The sequence below is a fragment of the Zootoca vivipara genome, chromosome 1, assembly GCF_963506605.1.
Source record: "Zootoca vivipara chromosome 1, rZooViv1.1, whole genome shotgun sequence".
NCBI classification, from domain to species: domain Eukaryota; kingdom Metazoa; phylum Chordata; class Lepidosauria; order Squamata; family Lacertidae; genus Zootoca; species Zootoca vivipara.
This window is the reverse complement of record NC_083276.1, coordinates 115054848-115076416: the sequence shown is the minus strand read 5'-3', so window position 1 is coordinate 115076416 and position 21569 is coordinate 115054848. Positions and strand designations below refer to the sequence as shown.

Here is a 21569-nt window from a genome sequence, read left to right as displayed (position 1 = left end):
CAAGCAAGCAAGCAAAGAACAGCAACAGGACAAGGAGGAACCAATGCTCTCTCTCTCGTTCTCAAAAGACTGGATAGAAGCTGAACGCGCTAAAAGTTCGAAATTCATAATAACGCAGGGTAGGATCCTTACGCATCTTGGAGGCCGAAATGCTTACTGTCTGTAACCGGGCTTACATTATTTTGATGCTTGTTTTGGTGCCTGAGGAGAAAAGTCCGAATTGTCCCAGATTTGAATTATTTTCCCCAAGTGTTCATTCAGCCTCTAGGCAAGGCCCTCCTGGACTCAGGAAGGGACCCTCACTCGCAGGCCACCGGCCACAGCCACGATGCTGGAGAGCGTCTGCGTCCTCGACGGCTCGGTCGATTCCAGCCGCTCAGAATCAGGGCCTCCGCGGAGAGGGGACAAAAGCCAGCCCGGTTGCGAATTTGTTTCTGACACTTCCTAAGGGTAACCCTCGCATTCCGTTTTTAAACGCGCCACGTTTAAATGAGACCGGTCTGGTGACAAATGGCTGCTGCGGACGACTTGGGGACTTTTTTTTTTAAGGCGTTTCGCAAAACAAACATCGCGTCTCCGTTACAGAGCCGCTCACAAAGTTTTCTTAAGTAAAAAATGTACCTGCCTCAAATGGTTAATGAGTAAGGCACTCTCTGAGGAATAGTGTCCTTCCTTTCTGGTCCCTTGACGGTGCGGCCCAAAGAGCCAACAAAGCAGATCTGCTTCGGGGTGGGTAAGGTGGAGATTCAGCCTCAAACGCGAAAGTCCCCATGTCATTTGTTGTTGTTGCTCCTGCCTCCCGAAGGGGTGTGTGTGTGTGTGTGTGTGTGTAATGCCATGCAAATTAGCACTGTCCATTAGGCGGTCATGACTTAAAAGGCTCGCCATAGCCGCTATTACGCATATCCTCGCCCTCTGCTCTGCCGGACCGTTAGCAGGTAGGTTCCTCCTTTTCCTTCCTGCGAAGCGAAGTGTTAATTTCAAAGCAAGCAGGCCTCGATCTTCGCGGAAGACCTTCCTTAGCAGGCCGCTCCTTTGCGGGGAGCTACTTTCTACGTAAGCCAAAGTCAGTCCCAAGCAAATCGATGGGAGGAACTTCCAGAGACACCTTACCACGCAGAAGGTTTGGAAGTGAGTTAGGTAAGGTTCCATGAGAGCATAGGAAAAATTGAGCTCCCTTCCCTTTCAGCACAATATCCCCCCCCCCAGGAATTGTGTTTTTTTTAAAAAAAAATGTATGTCCGTTTTATACATTATATCATACACACACCGATTATTGTAAAGAATGGCGTATGAGAAGGAGCAAGAACTGGCTTTTAATGGAAATCCTTGTAGAAACACGCCAAATGTTGTAATTTTAAAATGGGGAAAACTTGTATTGGCAAGCAATCTCCACTGGGTATGAAGGGATAAGTTTCATTAAAATAAACAGATCTCTCTTCCCCCCTCCCTAATGTGTTCATTCGATTTCACAGATAAATAGGACACTTGTCCGCGCATTCTGTATACAGGTAGAACGTATTAACATTGTACATAATATATCAGTAATGGGAACTGTTAATTCATAATTCAGAACTGCCGAAATTGCATTGTGCCTGTGATCCTACGCATGCTTACCTATAGGAGCAAACCTCATTGAACTCAGTAAGCCTTACTTCTGAGTAAAGACTGCACCGCACATTTGTGTTTACAGAAATGCCTTAGAGTCACGCGGTGTGTCAAGTTCAAATCCTCATGTATCCGTGAGGGACTGCGGCTCATTCCGCTTCCTGCTCCCTCACAATAGACAGGAGGCAAAATATGTGCGGAATATGCGCGTATGAAATAACAAAACAATTTCCTTGCCGAAGCAGCACGTCCCCACCTTTATACGTATATAGATTGAGGTACTGTACTTAGACAAAGTTCATAAAGGCAAGGTTTGTATATTACTTATGCAAAGAACAAATATGCAAGTGTGTGCGTGTGTGCAATGTTACACACACACACACGGTCTTAATTAACTCTTGGAATAATAAATTATGGTGAGGGAAGCCCATGATGGAGGTTATAATGCAGAACCCGACTAATTTGCGTCTGCCAGGGAGGGAGCAGAGAACGGGGAGATCCTGCAGGTTGAAGCCCTGGAACGGGGGAGGGGGGGTCTTCTAAAACTTTGCCACCAGGGCATTCCCCGTCCACTTGCCCATGGGCGTTCCATGACTGGAGTCTACCATCTCTTCCCCACTCCGCTCCCGCCCTCTTCCTCCTCCTCCTCTTCCTCCTCCTCCTCCTCCGCTGCACTGGGGGTCCATCTCCTTCTTTCGAGAAGTTCTCCTGCAACTTTCGCGAAGGAAGCTGGTCTGGAAATGCCCGGCTTGGAAGCACCCCCGGGCGAAGAAGGAGTCCTCTTCCTATCGTTCCACGCACACCGCCCTGAATAAAGACGGAGGAAGCGCACGTCCTTCGCGTTGGAAAATGTGCGATCGCAGCCTCTGCCGGCCGGGCTACGTGGGCTCCCTCCTGAACTTGCCCTCTGCCGCCGACTCCTTTTACTTCCCCAACCTGCGAGCTAATGGAAGCCACCAGCTGGCTGCCTCGTTGCCCGCGCTCTCCTACCCGAGGAGCCCCATCGCGTGGACTTGCGCCAGCTCCTGCCCAGCTCAGCCCTCCAGCCACGTACTCAGCGGCTCGTCGCAGGCTCCGTCTTACCTCGCCGCAGCCACTGGCTCCCTCCCCGGTGTTAGCCTCAACCCCAGCGGCAGCAAAGCCGCCTTGGACGGCCACCATCCCAAGTACTCCGCCCACGAAGCCGCTCCCAAGCAGGACGAGAGAGGCAGGCAGAGCCGGGAAGCTTTGGCCGACGACTCGAGTTGCGGGAGAATGGTGAGGATGGCGGCGGCGGCGACTCAGGCCAAAGGGCTCAGGTATGAGCCGAGAAGCCTGCCCAACGCATCAGCGTCTCTTTTGAACGCGGATTCTTCCGCCTCGGGCTTTTTTAAGGAGGACCTCAAGCACGCCATCAACTTGAACCTGACACTCCCGCCCGCAGCAACCCAGCCAAACCTCAGACCTCCTCTGCAGGACGGTATGTGCCTTCTCGCTGCTAGATAGAGGAGAGAATCCCACCCACCCAACCCAACCCAACCCTCCCCAGCCAATGAACCCCCAGTCCCTGAGCCTTCACAAAAGTTGCACCCAAACTCCGGTACACTCGGTGAGATTACTTCCACGGTAAAGCTGTTAGGCCTATCTGCCTCACCGATTTCATTTCCATGGAAATCTGAGTAGGATCGCCGCCACCAACACCCTAGGCCTGATCCTGCGTCGGGAGTAAGTCCCTCTGGGTTCAGTGGCGCTTGCTCGGGATGGGACTTGTGCAAAATCGGACTGCGGCGCATCACTTCGATCCCACCCCAAAGCGCATAATCCTACAGGTTTAAATCCTAGAGGATTAAAAACCGCCTTGCTTTCTTGGAATAGGCTTCCCCACCTCCTTGCCATAAGCTCGGCTTCCTCCGCGCTTGCGTTAGACCACCCAGAGCAACGGGGGCCCAGCTCGGTCAGACCAAGCGCGCCAAGCAAGAACGAACCAAACACAAACCCCCTTCTCGATGTGTCTTGTTCTGTTGCAGGTTTGCCCTGGTGCCCTACGCCAGGGAGGTCGAGGAAGAAACGGAAGCCATACACGAAGCAACAGATCACCGAGCTGGAGAGCGAGTTCCTCCTCAGCGAGTTCATCAACCGGCAGAAGCGGAAAGAGCTGTCCAACAGACTGAATCTGAGCGACCAGCAAGTGAAGATTTGGTTCCAGAACCGGCGGATGAAGAAGAAGCGCGTGGTGATGCGCGAGCAGGCGCTCTCGCTCTACTAGAGACGCCGCCCAGGGAGGGGGGCGTCTTGGGGCTGGCTCTCTTCCTCCCTGTTAATCATGAACTTGCCTCTGGAGCGGCTGTCTCCCGGCTCAGCAGAGGAACAACAAAGCGACGCGAACCGAGGCGAAGCGAAGCCACTACGGATTCCAGGCGAAAACGCAGGCAAAATCTGGAGGGGAGCGTTGACAGGGGTCTAGCCCAAGCAGTCAGATTCTCTCTCCCCGCCCCCCATCAACCTGCTTGGCTTTGTAAATCGGCGAAAGCCTCACTACTTGGCTGAAGGGGGAAGGAAGTAACTATAATAAAGGAAATGTGTGGTGTCAGCTCTCCCCACCCCACCCCCTCCTCTGTTTCTTTCTTTTGTTATGTTCTTTAACATTCATTCCACCCTCACCAAGGCTTCAGTTTGGGGGAAGGAACGCGTCGAACGCCCGCCCGCCGCCTGGAACTGCGTGAAAGCAAAGGGAGAATATTGTGTGTGACTGGCTGAATGGGAAAGGCCCAAAAATGGTTGCATTGGCAGGTAATCCGTGTATGGCTCCAGCTACATTGCAGTAGGATGCAGGGTGTGAGTGGAGGGGGGGGCTGTTGTGGGGGTTTGTTTTACTAAAACCACAAAACAAGGAAGCGTTGGAACATTTTTTTAAAGTGGTTCACAATAAAATGCATTATTTTGAAATAGCTACACACAGACACGCGCGCATATGCGCGCACATGTATTTATTGCGACAAAGGCACGTGACCTCGCAGTCAAGGCTTGGCTGTCATCTTCCTCGGTTACTTCGCAAGGCATTCCAGCGTTTTGTGCCTCGATGCCCTGAGCCCCCTCCGTGGTCTCTGGATTGCTCGAACAACCCCTCCCCCACTTTTTGGAGCCCTGATTGTTAGATAAAAGTTGGGGGGGGGCAGACAGAGAGAGATGGGGAGGTGGTTGGGAGCAGAAGATGGGAAGATCTTCGCGTTTCTCCCAGGAGTGGAAGGAAGATGGAAGTGACAAAACCGCGGCTGTGTTTGCTTGCCCTGAAGCAAAAATCTGTGTGAATTGAAAATGCTCGAGGGGTGTTAGGCTGTTCCCTGGATCTTTAGTATTTCTCATGCAGATTTTGGCGGGGAGCGGTGAAGATGTTACGCGGGGTCTTATTTTGCGCGTGGCGGTGGGGCCTACGCTGCAGTGGGGAGAGCCGAGGAAGCCGCCTTTCCTAGTGGATCCCGTTCTGTGTTCTTTGTCCCTTGACAGCGAGGAGTGGCTTCTCGACTATTCTTGCCTTATTGCTTCGGTTTCCAGGCGCAGGCATTGTCGCCTGGTCTCACACCACGATTGCTGCACTGGAACGGAAGGCGCCTCCGCCACAAGCAAACGGAGCGCATACTTGTGCATGCGCGCGCGCGTGTTAATAAGCAACGTCTACGCGCCTCCCGTTGCATTCGCTTCCAGAGGGGCCGCCCTGCTAGTCTGCCGCGGGGAGGTGGGGAAACAGAGGGACACCTTAAAAACGACCGTCTGCTCTGTATGCTTTAGTTGAGATTCCTGCGTTGCAGGGGGTTGGGCTAGATGACCGCCGGGGTCCCTCCAGCTCTGCAATTCTATTATTCTATGACCACCTTTTCTTAAGGCAGTCCACTTTCTTAACCGTTCGCCAGATACAACACCGAATGGGATCCTGAGTCCCAGGAAATTTAACTAACATCGGTATGTAGGACATTGGGCGAAGTAGACCGCACTCCACAGAAACTTCTCACTTGCCAAATCATCTGGACTGTCGTCTTGACGGTGCCACAAGTCTCTTTGTTCTCCATCTGCCTCCCGCCATGCCTGAGACGCACCTTTGGCACCCAGTCTCCTGCTCCTTCTGATATTCTTTCTTTCTTTCTTTCTTTCTTTCTTTCTTTCTTTCTTTCTTTCTTTCTTTCTTTCTTTCTTTCTTTCTTTCTTTCTTTCTTTCTTTCTTTCTTCCTTCCTTCCTTCCTTCCTTCCTTCCTTCCTTCCTTCCTTCCTTCCTTCCTTCTTTCTGGCCTAAGTCTGAACACGACCTAGGCCCGCGCCTCCAAAGGCATATCCAACCGTCTTCGCTTCCTTTCCCTACAGCCCACCCTCCGACACTCTGTCTGCCATTTGCGGTTTGTTTCTGTTTTGTTCTGCCTTTTTTTTCCCTTTCCCCAAACCGCCTCTCGCCCCTATTCGCCGGCTGCCCTTGGCTCAGCGCTCTGTCTCCGCTGCTTGCAGCCTTCCTTCCTCTTTAGCTTGACTTTGGCCTTGTCCAAAGCCTGCGCCCAAAATAAAGGGAGGGAAGACACAAAGGAATCAAGGATGCGACTCAGTCGGAATATCCTCTGCTCCATGTCGGCCGCCTGTTTCCAGCCCCTGCTTTCAGAAACACTCACACATCACCAAACAAAACAAAACTCCTCGTCAAGCCAGCAAGTTTTTAAGCACAACTGGCCAAGGATCTACCTGGGGTCTTTCCTTTACACCGTGATTCTATAGGCACACAAGGAAACTAATGAAGCTTATTTGAGTGGAGGTTGTGGTATAATGTCATATTAATCTGATAACTGTGTGTAATAATAGTTTTCTAAGAACGAGAGCAGAGCGAGAGAGTATTCTACAATTCAGACGCCTCGAATGGGGAAAGAAAAAAAATTTCCCACAAAGGATAAAATGAAATTTGTTTTCCCTGGTCTTCAAATTAAACCCTTGATCAATTATTTGTTTTGATCCTTCACGTTTCCAGATCTCTCCAGAGCTAAAAACGGGGCATTCATTCACACACACAAACACACACCGCAAATGAGGAATTAAAACGACGTTGATGTTTATTGTCTACATTTTTAGTATTAATTAGATGTTTGAACTTCACCTCCTTCAGATGTTTCCCAGCCAGGCATGGTTTTGAGCGGAGATGTTATTTAACTGTAGATGGCCGTAACAGTTTATCAGACATGTTAAACAATTTCCATTTTGCTAGAAAAAAATTGCAATATTTACAGTGCATTGTCTTAAAAATGATTATCTAAAATTCCATTTGTTTTGAGAAATCTGAGGCGGTAAGCACGGTTAAGAAGGAATCGCTATTTTTAAATATCCGAATACTGCTATAGAGAAAAAGCTAACATTAAAATAGGATAAATATTTAATGATGCCTCAGAATAACAATGATGGTTTTGGAATGACTAATGGTTCTTTTTCAATTATGCGGTCAACTCCTTTCCATCTCTATTACCAAAATTTTCCCTTTCGACAACCGAGGCCACAACAGAGCTGATTAGGTAATCAAGGTCTTGTTTAGTTTTCTAAGTCGCTAAATAAATGTTTATAAAATACAGACTGAATTAATTAAAATCAATCCTACGAATACAACCAACTTCCTTCCATGTTGAGGTTCTTTTCGCTAACATCCACAGGCGATTTTTCTAGCAAATAGCACATCTGACCCTTTATGGTCCTCTTTTTTTATTATAATTATTATTTTACTCTCTCTTTCACTAACTCCTTGCAAACACCAAGCTCAACGGTTGTGCAAGATTCCACCATTAGCAGCAGAAAATATAGAAACGAGGGTGCATTCTTTATTAAGTTCAATTGGTTTCCATTTGTGGATGATTATGGACTTGCAATTAGTCTGTGTGAAGTGAAATAAAATGAGCGAGAGAGAGAAGCAGTATCAGTATATGCACATTATATGTAGTGTGTCCATGTATTGTTTTTATTAAGCCACCGAAATAAATATTCCTAGCATTTACGTGTTGAAAACAACAACAACTGTTGGTTCCGAGGCGTACAAGCACTCAAGACACACAATGGTCGGTAAACTGCTCCAAAAATGCATATCACTGGAGAAGCGCATTGCGACAGATACTATTCGTTCGGTGCCATGGCCGCTCTAGGTAGGTCGCTATCATATATACCTGTATACGTGATTGTAGCTAGGAAAAATATCATAGGGACGGGTAGGTTGGTGCTATCTTGGAGGTATATATATATATAGACAGGGTCCTAGACATTAAATTCGGAACAGTTATAGTTGCTGTAGCTAAAAACCTGAAAATGGCGATAACCACACATGAGTTAGCTTTGTATCTGCGCATCCTCGCATGCCGATCAGCTGCAATTTACACGCTGTCGGAATCCATAGGTAAATTGCCCATGATGGATTCCGAATGGGATTTGCACCCGGTTCCGACCGATCCTAAGCACGTTTTCTGGGAAGCAAGTCCCTCCTTACAGCAGGAATCAATGCTCGCCCATGGAGGCGTGTGAGCTCCCGATGGAATCAGGACAGCTTCCTCGGAGGTAAATGTGCGTAGGATTGCAGCATTATTTGGCCTAGAGCTTAATCTTGCATTTATTATTTATTTTTTTAAATGCTTGGTGAGGGGCATTTCAGTGAAAGCTCCCATCCTTGACCGAAAGGATAGAGGAAAGTCGTTTTCACTGCTCTTGTCTTTCTGTTTATCGTACATAGAAAGAAAGGGTGCAGCGTTGGTGTGTGTGTGTGTGTACGTGTGTGTTTGTTTGTGGTGGTGTGGTGTGTATGTAGTGTGATGCGATTTGGAGGGTGGGGTGTGTGTAGAAAATAAGGCTCTCTCCCCCCCCCCACCTTCACACACACACACACACACACACACACCATGATTGTATGGCTTCATTAGCGACACACATGTCCACATACATCTTCCTCCTCGAGTCAATCCCCAAATCCGCATCTTGTTGGCGTCGCGGGGACGAGTCCTTCGCTCTGATAGGCTAAGCCGGGGTGCTTTTTGCAATGCCTGGGAGTTTGATAAGGCAAAAGGAACGTCCCTCTGATTGTTTTAAATGGCTCTGGGCGCTTTTGTGTTTCCTAAAAGAGCATAAATAATTAAAGTTTGGCAGGGAGGAAAAGCTTTCTTGCAGAACTGTAGTGGCCATAAATGAAATGACTCAGAATCGCTTCTCCAGTCAGTTTTTACGAGAGCTGCCAGACAGTGTCTGTTCACGTTCTCCAGATACTAGGGGCGCCATAACAAAGTTAAGGTCAAGTTAGTGTCTTATCTTGGGTGGCACAAAAACACAGCACCTTCTCTCCGGGCGGACCAGGCATATTTTCCTTCTCTCTCTTCCGCCCCCACCCCCCTCGCTCCGACACCGTTATGCCAGCCGTCCTAATTTTTCACGGAGGCTTCTTTGGAGATGACACTCGCAGTGGAAAACCGGCTAGTTCCAGGAGGCAGCGACGACATACCTTGCAAGACGCCGAACGGTAAAGCCACCCTTCTGTGCTATGTTGCGCGTTGCGAGGCGGGCGCGGGGTGGAGTGGGGTGTTGGTTTGCTAGTTCCTGGGTTTGAAATGCTACCGCGCCGGATAGAACAAGGCTTTTTGAAGATGCGTCTATGGAAAAGTCCCAGATTTCTCTTCGCGTCTTAATCAGGGTAGGAATCCTTGAGCAACTCAAGGACACCATATTGCTCTCTTTTGCTGTGGTTTGTTTAATAGGCATTTCCAGACTGTAAGTGGTCTTTTGCAAGAATCGTGGAGGGAGTCTTTTTCTCTCCCACCCCCACCCCCGCTCCTTTCCTTTTCCTTATTAACAAACGACCACCGTGTCCTTGAACTTGGAATGGTAGAAACTAGTTGTCTCCTATCCAGATATGTAGCTGATTCAAGGGTTTTTTGAAAAGGAGAGGTGAGGTGGGGGTGGGGGTCGACAGGATGCTGGTTATTAGTTTTATGTTGATTTCCTGTGGTGTGGTTACTGGAGGGTGCGTGGATGGGTGGGGGCGATTAAGGGGGGGGATCGTCTGCTTTTGGAATCGTCTGCTTTTTCCGCATGATCCTGAGGCGCTTGGTCTGGAGGATATCTTTGAGACAACCGCGCAAGCGAGAAAGCCTTTGCCTCGCTCCATTGCGATAGGAGACGCAGGGGCCATTTTAGCTGCGCAGTCAACATTTGGGAGGGGAGGGGAGGCGAGTCCATTCATTGCAGCAAAACCTAAACCCAAGCATGAGCATTCGAAAGAAAGGAGGTGGAACTGTGTCTGGCTAAATGGACATTGGGTGGTGCGACTGGTTTATGCCCAGATCTGTTGCGCTGGTTTGGTGTGAGCTTGTGGTGGTGATTCGTGGATGGGCGTCATACAAGCAAGGCAACCATGGTTAAACGGTGGACACTCGAAGGAGATCTGGATACCATTTGGGCATATGATCTTCCCCTTCCTTCTACTTCCCCACCCCTTTTCTTTTCTTTTCTTTTAATTAGGAAATAGGTTCATATATGGGGGAGCTGGGACTTGGCTTGGTTAGGCTTTAGAGATGAAGGTATTTCTCCTACCTCCTCAGCTTCCTTCCTAGAGCTAAGTGCAAAAGAGGGCTTGGGACTTGTGAGTCACTGCGGATGTCAATCAGGAGGCACCCTTGTACAAGATACTTGGTCATTTTGGGGGTTTATCGAGGACTTCAAACGAATAGGCGCCGTTATATATCCATATAAGCCTCTCATTAATGTAAAACAATATAACAAAATATATAATAATAATATCTCGTACTCTCTTCCTATTTGGGAGGTGCCTTTGTGTGTGTGTTACACACATATCTTCACACACACACACACACACACACACACACACAATGCTCCAATCCTACACCTATTTAGCCGGCTGGAAAGCCCACACTGAACTAAGGCTTTTAAACCCGTCTGACTACGATTAGCCTCGTTGTTTTAATTTGCCTTCCTGCTTCTAAAAGATTGAATATATATGACGTTACAAGGTTGAGACCGGAATGCGTGTTTCTTTTAATAATAATAAAAAACCATTAACCCCCCCTTCAGAAAGTTATATTAGATGGCCTTGAAATCCAATTTCTTTCGGGGTTTTTTGGTTTCTTTTTCGTGCTCCTGGCTACGGTTCATAAGAGAAAATAAATTCCATCTCATTTTACTATCAGTATCTTGGATAATGATCTTAGTTGTCGTCTTTATCTTATTTTATTAATAGCCCTCAGAAGTTGGGGAGTGGAAGAGGACGGGAAATAGACATGGATTTCCAGCTTGTTGTCTTTAGTAAAGCGACGTGTTTTGGTACTGTTTCGACTAGGAGGAGAAACAAAGTTGTGGGGTTAAACTTGACATTGTACAACAGCCGAAGGAAAGAACCGGGAGGAAAGAACCGGTCTTCTGTTGTTACCTGTTGTCGGGAGAAATGTGCCTCTTCTTCCGTGGGGATTCTCGGTGTGTATCTGATTTAATGTGTCCTCGCTCATTTCATGCGCCTTGAATGTGTAGAAGGAGAAGGAAAGGGAGGGGGGCGAGGGAGCCATTTCAACCGCGAGGTGAAGGTGCTGTGTGCGGTTCTGTGTTTCGGAATCTAATTCTAAAATACTGTGTCTTCCCCCCCCTCCCTTCCACCTTCAAGTGACATTGAAGCTGGGGTGTGTTTCTGCGAGGATCTGATTGTTGCTTTTCAGAAGGAAGCGCCTGTTCTGGGGCAGTTGCCCCACCCTAAGATGTCTGATGCAGCCTAGGATTCTGTCAGCATAACGGGCTCGGAAACGAGGCTCACACTTCGATGAAACGGGGGTGGTGGTGGAAGTTGATGCCTATACATAGGACTCTGCATCGATTAGACAGATAGACCTAGTACCCATTCCATATTACCTCCCTCCCTCTCTCGCTCTCTCTTTCGTTCTGCCCGGTACAAAATGATATCGTGATCTAGGGAAGGGAACCAAGCAACAGAATTTCGAGTTGGAAAAACTGCATTATGTTAAATGAAACAGATAAGAGGGAGGGAATTTTCTGCTCGGTGGGGAAACGTCCTAGTTTGGCTAGCTAGCTAGCAAGCGTGTGTGTGTGTGTGTGTGTGTGTGAGAGAGAGAGAGAGAGAGAGAAGCAACAAGCTCCTACAGCACATGCTTTTTTCTAATAAGAAGAAAGGATGCCCCAATGAGGGCAAATATTGGCGGTTGCTTTGCAAAGTCTGGAAAGCAAGAGATATTCTCCCTAAACACCTTCTTGGCCCTTGAGCCTTTCCTGACTGCATTTCCGGTGACTGCTTGTTCTTGTTCTTTTTATAGAAATACAAACTATTCCTGTTTGTTGTCTCAAACCAGGACATAGTGCCATAGGCTTTGTGTGTCTGACTCTCTTCCAGTTCTGTGGAGGATTTTGCTAGGATATATGGGTCTGGGCTGTGCATGTGAGATGTATGCGCGCAGGAATCTGGGCAAAGGATGGCATTCCCAGGTGATTTGCTGCCCTACCTACAGCTCATCGAGCTTCCTGGTTGGGGGAAGGGGGGTGAAACGGGAGGAGGAGGGGGAGGGGTGTGTGTGTGTGTGTGTGTAGTTTGGGGAGGTGGGGGGGAGAGAGCAAGAGCTGGAAAAGGTCCTATTTGTCCAAACCTATGCCTGGTTTTGCGCGTGAGAGAGAGAGAGAGAGAGAGCGTGTGTGTGTGAGCGAGAGAACTGGGAAGCTCTCTGAAGAAGGGGATTCTTGGAGAGAAGAAACCTCTGGCGAAAGCAGGCGGGCGAAAAGGGGAGCAGTTCCTAGATATAAGGACATTTCTACCATCGCCTGCCGTCACGTGACATAATTACCACTCGAATCAATCAAGATGAATTGCACGTCAGCACACGGTGGGATTTTTCCCCCCTTCGTGGTGGTTGCTCCTGCCCAAAGCCTCGCGCGCAGATAGATGGGGCTCCTCCGGCTCCCACGCGCTGGCTCGGCTGCTGCTGCTGCCGCTGCCGCTGCCTGCTCGCCCTCGCCCAGAGGCAGCAGCAGCTGGAGGAGGAGAAGACATGAGTGACTTTGACGACTGCGGCAGCCACGGGGCCTCCAGCATGTACCTCCCCGGGTGCGCCGCCGCCGCCTATTACGTCTCCTCCTCGGATTTCTCCGGCAAGCCCACGTTCCTGTCCCAGTCGCCCTCCTGTCAAATGACTTTCCCTTACGCCTCCAACCTGCCTCCCCATGTGCAACCGGTGCGCGAAGCGGCGGCGGCGGCGGCGTTCAGGGACTACGCGGGAGGCGGCGGCGGAGGTGGCGGCGGAGCAGGCGGCGCAGGCGGAGGCAGCAAGTGGCCCTACCGAGGCAGCAGCTACGCGCCCAGCAGCTACTACGAGGAGGTGATGCACGGCAGGGACTTTCTACAGCCGGCCACCCGCAGGACAGACGTGCTCTTCAAGGCAGATCCCCTGTGCGGAGCCCACCACCACCACGGGGCGGCCGCCGCCGCCGCTTCCGCAGCTGCTGCGGCCGCCGCCGCCGCCGCCAACTTCTACAGCGCAGTGGGCAGGAACGGGATCCTCCCGCAGGGCTTCGACCAGTTTTACGAGGCGGCGCATGGCGGCGGTGGTGGAGGAGGAGGAGGCACCCCCTACCCGGAGCCAGAGGGCGACAAGGGCGACCTCAAGCTCCCCAGCAACACTTGTGGCAAAGCTTCCCCGCTGCCCGGCCAGGAAAAGAAAGTGACAAGCGAGGGCAGCGCCGAGTCCCCGTCGGAGGAGGCCAGACCGGACAAGAGCAGCAGCAGCAACAGTAGCAGCAGCAACAGCACGTCAGGTAAGAAGAGGCGTCCAGTCCGCGGCGCCTCACCATCAGCTCCGCTTTTCCGAGCTGTTGATTATTTATTTGTTAAGTTGGGGGAGGCGGGGAGCGAGAGGAGAGCCAAAAATTGAGAGGGGTGGGGTGGAGAGAGGATGGGTGAGTGGGTGAGTGGGTGGGAGAGAGAAAGAGAGAGGGAGGGAGGGATCAGGAGGCCACCACTTTGTCAAGCCCGAGGTTTTTTTATGTGAGATTTTATAAGCATCCGAAGGGCTTTTATATATCCTATAAGGTTTCCCTCACCGTTGTAAAGCGTGTTTACGATAGGAAACCCATTGAGGGGAACTTATAGATATACTTGGAGGTAGGATGTTAATTGTGACGAAACTGTTGATTGGGAGGCTGAGAGCTCCCAAAGTTTTGGGGAGAGGTGTTCATATATACTGGTATGTTTATTTATATATACATTGTGTGTGTGTGTGTGTGTGTGTGTGTGTGTGTGTGTGTGTGTATAAAAATTCAGTGGGGATCCTGTCTGGGCTGGACTTGGGACTGACATATGAGAGAGGCAGGATTCTTTTCCACAAACTATTCTTCTGAGGAAGGGGAGGGGGGGGGAAACCAGGGTCCCAACTGAACGGGTTGAGGTGTACTTTGCAAAGTCAGTTTCAAACAATTCCACACATACCCTTCTCTCAGTCCTGTAAATGGAGTTGGGTAGTCTAAGCTTGGGATTACGTAGATGATGATGATGATGATTATTATTATTATCATCATCTTCCACCCACACCTTCCAAAAACCACTTTGACAAAGTTGACTAGCGTGAGGCAGAAAACTCCCTGGATGTTTCAGTGGTCGGTTTCCCAGGGAGTAAGGGAATAGTTACAGTAAGTCCTTATGAAGTGTAGCTCTGCTTGAAAGTGTTCTGAGTGGGACAACATATGTCAGCTTCTTTATTTCTTCGTTCCTAATTTCCCCCTTCTGTCTCCCACCCCGCTTCCCTTATTATTATTATTATTATTATTATTATCATCATCATCACAATCATCACAATCATCATCATTATCATTATTGGGTTGTGTTTTTTTCCCCTTTCCTGAATGTTCAGCACTTCCCCAGCGATCCCGGAAAAAGAGATGCCCTTACACGAAATACCAGATAAGAGAACTGGAACGGGAGTTTTTCTTCAACGTGTACATAAACAAAGAGAAAAGACTCCAGCTGTCTAGAATGCTAAACCTCACGGATCGACAAGTCAAAATATGGTTCCAAAATCGACGGATGAAAGAAAAGAAACTGAACAGAGATCGACTGCAGTATTTCACGGGGAATCCCTTGTTTTGAGAGGACTAAGCGGGGAGGGGAGGAAGGAGGCGAAGAAGACCTCCCTCCCTAGACCAACCTGCCACCTGAGTGCAAAAAAAAATCAAATAATAATAATAATAATAATCAAGAGGTTTACACGACATCCACCCTGCGGACAAGTTCCCTTTATTGTTATTTTTATTTCACCCATGCTCAACAGATCTGGTTCTTCCAAACAGCCTTTGTGTCCACGAGAGGTGTTGGGGCGCTTGGCGGAGAGGAATCCTCAAAAGGGGGACCAGAAACCCAGAGGGTAAATCCAAGAGTCCATTCTAACCTTGTTGTGTGTTTTTGGAGTTTTGGGTTTGGGGGTTGTCGTTTTGTCTGGGTTTCCACTCCCTTTCCATCCTCTCTGGGTTTTTTTTTGGGGGGGGGTTAAAACTACCCACTGTGTTGCTTTCCCCCCCTTCTCCCTAGTTCCTGGCGGAGGCCACTACTAGACTTCGAATGTAGATGGTAGTTAAGAAAGAAGCGCGTTTATGAAACAGCCGTGTTGGGCCCGCTTTCTGTTGGGTCTGAGATAGGAGAGAGTGACTCCTCTCAACTTCCCCATTTCTTTCGTTGTCGTTGTCGAAAAGGTGGTAATGCGCGTTCGGTATCTACCTATACGCACACCAGTATAGAGAGAGATATATCTGGTTTTCCATTGCGTTCTGGGGGAGGGTTTGTTTTTTTAAAAAAGAAGCAGCACGGGACACTGTCTTGCTCATGTGAACAAATGGTTCCTAGTAAGGTTGAAGTTGCCTTTTCCGCGTGCGTTATCAGCAGTGCCACCCTCTGAATGTCCATAGTCGGGTCCCTGCTGGTGCCAAGTGAAATCGACTAATAGCTGAGAGTGTGGTCCGACCCACCGTTATGTGCTCCCCTCCCGCCCCTACATTTCAAAGAAAAAAAAACCCTGTTCATTCTCTGTTTCTTCGCTATAATGAGAATAATTTTAAAAAAACCAAAAAGAGGAGCAACGTCCCCGGCGGGCTTACCCATGTTTTATTTTTTTAGGGGAAAACTCAACATGTCAAGCCTGGAAAAAATAAATAAAATGTATGTAAATCTGTGCCATTTGAATAAGTGGGAGTTAAAAGGTGTTGCTTTAAAAACTCTGTCTGGATCATATCCTGTATTTTAAAAAATGCGTATATAGTAAAGCACATCCTGATCCGACTTACAGTGGATAACAAATCCACAGAAGTACAAAGTTCTAATGAACTTTTTGGGGAGGGGAAGCAAACTAGCATAGCGACTTAGTGTAGAGTTCCAGTCGAAACGGAGCTTCCCACTCCAAAACTTGAACTTAATTAAGGATGGGTGACTGGTACTGGGATAAGGAGGGCAAATCTTTTAAAAGATGCCTCCTGATTTTCCACCCTATATTCACTCACACACACACACACACACAGAGGAAGGGGGGGAAGTAATCTAATTAGCCACCAAGCTGCCCATTCTTCATTATCATTATTATTCTTATAATTATTACTATTTTTCCGAGAAGGGTTTGGTGAGGTCCTCGCCTCTACTTTTATATTGCGCGACCTAGCTAGGCTGTTTACAAAACCTTGAACTGTCTAGACAACACCATAAAAGCTCAGGGTCTAAACAGCTTAATTGGGTTATATTGTACACCTTCTGGTGGCAGAAAAAGAGATTTCCGCAATGAGCAATAAAGGAGACGAGTGAGAAAAGAATTTGGCTTAAAAAAAAGGAGGAGAGCAGGGCGGGGGAGGGAGAAGCGGTGGGTCCATTTTGCATCAATTAAAGGCCAAACTAGACGGATAAAAGGAGAGCGAAACATATAAAACAAACGTTAAGCGTCGAGGCTGCAGGTAGGCATGGCCAAAAATTAAAAAATTGAAACTCTTAAGCAAGGAAAACATAAGTGTCTGCCTTTGAACTTCCAAAATGTCAAGGTCATCACCTTTAACCTTTCTGAATAATTAGGAGCCTTAAAGGTTCCTCTCTTATTTTCAACCACCACCCACTCTCTCTGTGTGCCTCTTATCCCCCGTTTCTTACTTCCTCCCCCCTCTCTCTGGCTTTTCTCTCTCTCTCTCTCTCTCTCTCTCTCGCACACCCACCCACCCACCCACCACACACACACACACACTTTTCTTACTGCATAGCTATCCACACCCGAGAATCCATCACGTAGGTCTTGGGAGCCCTTCGACTTCCACTAGGAAATAGTTCATTTCATCAGTTCTGACCAGGGGTATTTGCAGAACGTTTCTCCAGACTAACAGCTTATTTGCTGTGAAACCTTTTCTAATTCCTCCTGAAACAATATTTAGAATTCTGTCCCTAGCCGCCCTCCCGCTCCGCAAGGCACAAGCCACCATTTCTTCCCAAATCTTTCTTTTACTGTTTAGCAGTGACATACATACAGAAATCAGGTCAATACATTTTTTATTTTAAAAATCCCAATAGATAAATAAATAAAGTCAAAAGCAACAGTTGCAACTCAGTGCCACTAAAATAAATAAGAATTCGTTCATGGAATTCAGTGTAACGCAGATTATCCGAAAAGGAACTGACTTGTGATTTGGAGCCCATAGGACGTTCAAATAATTCAATTTAAAGTTTCAAGGCGCCTGAAAAAACATCCTCTTAACGTTATAGGAAAATATTGTGTGTTTTCCTGATGCCTTAAACTATTTTTATTAAAAAGGGGGTGAGTTTCCTTATCATTTATTCTTCAATCAGGAATGTACCAAAAGGCAAATCAATTCAAATTCACCAACTACAGTTGTCATAAGACAACTCTGTTGGGTTTTTTATTCGAAAAAAGCTTTACTATATAGGAATAGAAATAGAAAAGCTTTTTTTCGAAATAAAAACCCAACAGAATAATGTCTCAGAAATGCAAGAAGAAAGCATCCAGGGTTTTTTTCAAATAAAAAAATTCCCTGCATGCCGGACTGCTAAATTCCACAAGAGGGCGCGCTAATATTCCAGAATGTCTAATTGTCCTGATGTTCAAGTGTATTTCCACCCCCGTCCCCAATCACCCTGCTACTAATAAAATATCTAATATATAAGCAACTATAAGTTTTCAGGGCTTGGGAAATGAGAAAATAGAGCATAAACAGGATTTATTAAACAAGTAACTCATGACCATGACATGAACAAGACGTATTTCATTTAAAAAATATATTTTGGGTCATAATCTTTTACAATATGATGCATAAGAATTTTTTAAAAACTAGTAATTTTTTAGGATGGGGTAGTTTATCTCCTGGATTTCCTCAACAGAACGAAATTCTAATTGTTTCTTTTTCAGCGCAATCATAACGCCCAAAGAATACCAATGTGATCAAAGCCAGTTTATATTTAGGTCGAGATTTTTTCACGAGAAGACCAACGCAGGCAGATAGTTCAATGTTAAAAAAGAATGTATACTTTTAATTAGTGGGAAAATGGACTGATGAGGTGGGGTTTTTTGGGGGGGGAGGGAGTGCCTTTTCTCTAGAGATAGCTTTATTTACCCGAGAAGAGTCGGGTATTTTGCTTATGGTGGGTTTCATTTCGTCACCTTGACCCGATATTGTGAAACTAATTTTCATTCTCCGACAAAAGAATACAAACGGAAAGAGAATTATGTATTCCAAGAATCCCTAAAATGTTTAAAACAAGAACGGAACCCCCTTCACAAAAAGGGCAACTGATTTGGGAGATCTTAGTTATCTCCGAAAACGCACTTTTAGGTGAAAACGCCAAAGATCAGAGGTTGCCTCCTTCGCCTTTCCTCTTCTGCAAAATATGGATTCGAAATTTGGCATTGTGTAATCCAATAAACTAGACACATTCACAGTCATCCCTGCCAAATGAATGTTGGGTGCATTGTTTTCCAGTGGGTTTTTAAAATATTTTTTTATAAAAAGGAGGTCATTGTTACTCCAGTTACCTAGAATAGCCTTTCCGCCTGAAATAAACGGAAGTGTTCTGAAATAAAATGAAATGTTAAAAAAAAACACCATCATGTTGAAACACAAATGAAATTAATATTTGCCATTTAAGATCCATAATAAACGGGATGGTGTAAGATGAATCTATTTTGGGAAAGAATAGTGTAGAAAAGGTTAATGTTTGGTTGGGGCTTTCCCCCCACTGTTAAATTAACGCACGCCTTGTAAGACACCGCATGAAGACTAAACTACACGGTTAGAATTCTCCCTCCCCCCTCCCCTCCCCTCCCCTCCCCTCCCCTCCCATTTATATTAAGACCTTGTTTTAAAAATAAAAATGTAACATTGTGGTTGGGGCTATATGCCTATTATATATACTCTGCTCATTAAATTAGTTGGATATTTAAAATCTCGCCTTTGTTCTTTGTGGAACCTTCACGCACGTGTGATGGACCTGGGGAGGTTAGGGGATGGGATTTCATTTTTGTTATGATTCTCAGCAATTTCTCAAAGCCTTTTTGATCAGGGAGTGTTAAGAAGGCGCAGAAAACGTTGGCAATTAAAAAAATACAAAAGTCTGTCTGTCTGTCTATCTATCTATCTATCTATCATCTGTCTGTCTTTCTGTCTGTCTGTCTGTCTATCTATCCATCTATCCTTCCATCCAAGTTTGCCAAATCTGCGAAAGCTTATGCCGTATTGATACTTCCATGTTTTAAATAACTGTAACGCAAGACTACGGCCAATGCTATTGTATACAGTACTAAGTCTCTCCGGAGCTTCTAATTAATTGAGAGAGTAGAGGATGTATGTTGTAAAGACATTAACCTGGCCAGACCCTTCTAGTAAAGGCTGCGAGCGTCTGAAATTGAACTCGTGCTTTTGTGTACAAAAGACTTATGATAAACAATGGACAAAACGCGAATCCTATTCAGGGGAGTTTCGTTTATGACGTGAATCAGTTGATACATCTATAGATATCTATAGACCTAAATATCTATATACCTATAGAGATGCATATAATATATGCAGAGCAAAAATAAGGATGTGCGTGCTGTTGACTTCTCCCTCATATCTCATGTAGTATAGTTAATATTAGTTAAAAATTATGCTCTGTACATTACAAAGAGCGATGGTCTCATCACACCACATCTCCCTCTTCTTTTTAATCCAAATATTTTGGGACGTTGTCTCTGCTCCGCATAACAACGTGAGGCTCAGGAAGCAGAATCATTTAATTGCTGTGTTATGATGGGACGAAAAGCCACGATATTGTATGGCACTAATTTCCTTCCTTAATTAAAAGGAATACCTTTCAGCGCCTCTGCTCTGCAATGGTATGGAATGAAATAAACTGAATCGATGTGTAAACGCCTCCAGATTAAATAATACTTAGATGAAAGGAGGAAGGGGACATTTAGAAAGGCTTCCAGGGTGCCCGTCTGAATGCCACTCTTTTGACCAATATTTGTCAGTCCAATTCAGAATCCACAGCTGCAAAATATCTGACCCCCCCCCACTTTTGGGTAGGCTCCTTCCCCTCCTCCATCCCTTTAATAATTAGAAGAGAATAAAACAAATTGCCCTTAGAAGAGTAAAAGGTGGGAGGAATATCTTTTAATACGTCCCTACATACATACATACAAAGCCCCAAAAGAGCATCAAACGGCCAGGCACAAAATGTCGAATAAATCTGAAGGATTAAAATTAAAGTTTAAAGTATCGACTTTTCCTCTCGGGTTTTATTTTCTATTATTTATTAAGACAGAAAAGGGGGATGTCAACATATATTTTACTGCAAATAGTAATCGAGTTATAAAAGGAGCTTTTTTCGGGGGGTTTCACCCCCTTTGAAGAAAAAATATGGGACAGTAAAAGACGAAAACCTTTGCATTAATGTAGATTGTATATCTCATTTATGGCACAATATTGATTTATTTATTAATGTTAATTACTACAATTCCATCTTAATATGATTTAAAATTGAAGTGGCGTTAAACACACAAGGTCTGAGTAACCCATTTCCAAATGAGATGTTTATTCAACCTTTAGATGTGTCACACAAATTTTAAGATTTTCGGTTTTCCATTCCATTCCCCACCCCACCCCACACATTTTAATATATTTACCCAAGCCTGCTCAAATTCTTTTTTCCCCTTACTCTTTTTTATATTAAAAGTAGTAATTCGTGATGATCAATGGATTGCTTCAGAACTGGAGAGCCTTAACCGCACACATGGTTTATCTAACAAAATAATTGGAGGTCATTAGATGGCGGCATTAGTATCCTGCGCCTCAAATCTAGCGAAATGTCCTAACTCTAAAGGGAGGACTCGGAGTCAGTTCATTAAACAACACACACCCCTGAGATGGAAAACAGGGGGAAAGTCTGGCTTGCTTTAACGTTACAACTGGGCAACATATAGCCAAAATAAAATAAAAATAAAGAGGATGTGGCCATTGGGAGATTTCTAGGGCACTTCTGAAAGTGTAAATAAGAATTACGGAAGGCTGTTTGAAGGGGGATTATTATTATTATTATTTTAAAAACCTGATTAGATTTCACAGTCAAGTCTTAAAATGCAGACCAGATAAATAGTATTGGGTTGCTTTAAACTCGGTGGATTGTCTGGCGTCTTGTTTTGAGGGGAGAGGGAAAGAGAGGGGGGAGGAAGGGAAATTGCTGGAAAGCACATAAAAAGCCGGCCCCCAAAGAGGGAGCGTCGTGACCTCCACTTTTGTTTGTTCCCCAGCTCAGACAAAATCTTAGCAATGGCTCTGATAATGATCTTAAATTGGAGAAAAGGAGGAGGTGTGGGGGGAAAAACAAAACAAAAATCCTCTCTCATACACTGGGACCACCGCCACTTCCTTGCGGTGCTGTGTCCCTTGTTTCTAAGCCCCTATCCAGGACAAGGGCATGGCTT

General features: G+C 46.3%; 2 protein-coding genes across 3 annotated transcripts; both read left to right on the top strand.

Moving 5' to 3' along the window:
- Positions 1-2288: 2288 nt before the first annotated feature.
- HOXD12 (homeobox D12) lies at positions 2289-4107 on the top strand. Its single transcript, XM_035134820.2, has 2 exons — positions 2289-3067; positions 3615-4107. The coding sequence occupies exons 1-2, from the start codon at positions 2458-2460 to the stop codon at positions 3851-3853; spliced, it is 849 nt and encodes a 282-aa protein (XP_034990711.2). The 5' UTR covers positions 2289-2457; the 3' UTR covers positions 3854-4107.
- Positions 4108-12217: 8110 nt separating this feature from the next.
- On the top strand, positions 12218-14880 carry HOXD11 (homeobox D11). 2 transcript variants are annotated; one of them, XM_060280916.1, is made up of 2 exons: positions 12218-13371; positions 14487-14880. In XM_060280916.1, the coding sequence occupies exons 1-2, from the start codon at positions 12633-12635 to the stop codon at positions 14720-14722; spliced, it is 975 nt and encodes a 324-aa protein (XP_060136899.1). In that variant the 5' UTR covers positions 12218-12632; the 3' UTR covers positions 14723-14880. The 2 variants fall into 2 exon arrangements, with proteins under 2 accessions (XP_060136899.1, XP_060136898.1); XM_060280915.1 differs by having other exon boundaries at positions 12218-13395.
- The last annotated feature ends 6689 nt before the right edge of the window (positions 14881-21569 follow it).

Coding starts and splice junctions, on each gene's coding strand:
- HOXD12 (XM_035134820.2), top strand. CDS start 2,458: ATGTGCGATCGCAGCCTCTGCCGGCCGGGCTACGTGGGCTCCCTCCTG. Junction 3,068..3,614: donor CAGACCTCCTCTGCAGGACG/GTATGTGCCTTC, acceptor GTTCTGTTGCAG/GTTTGCCCTGGTGCCCTACG.
- HOXD11 (XM_060280915.1), top strand. CDS start 12,633: ATGAGTGACTTTGACGACTGCGGCAGCCACGGGGCCTCCAGCATGTAC. Junction 13,396..14,486: donor CAGCAGCAACAGCACGTCAG/GTAAGAAGAGGC, acceptor CTGAATGTTCAG/CACTTCCCCAGCGATCCCGG.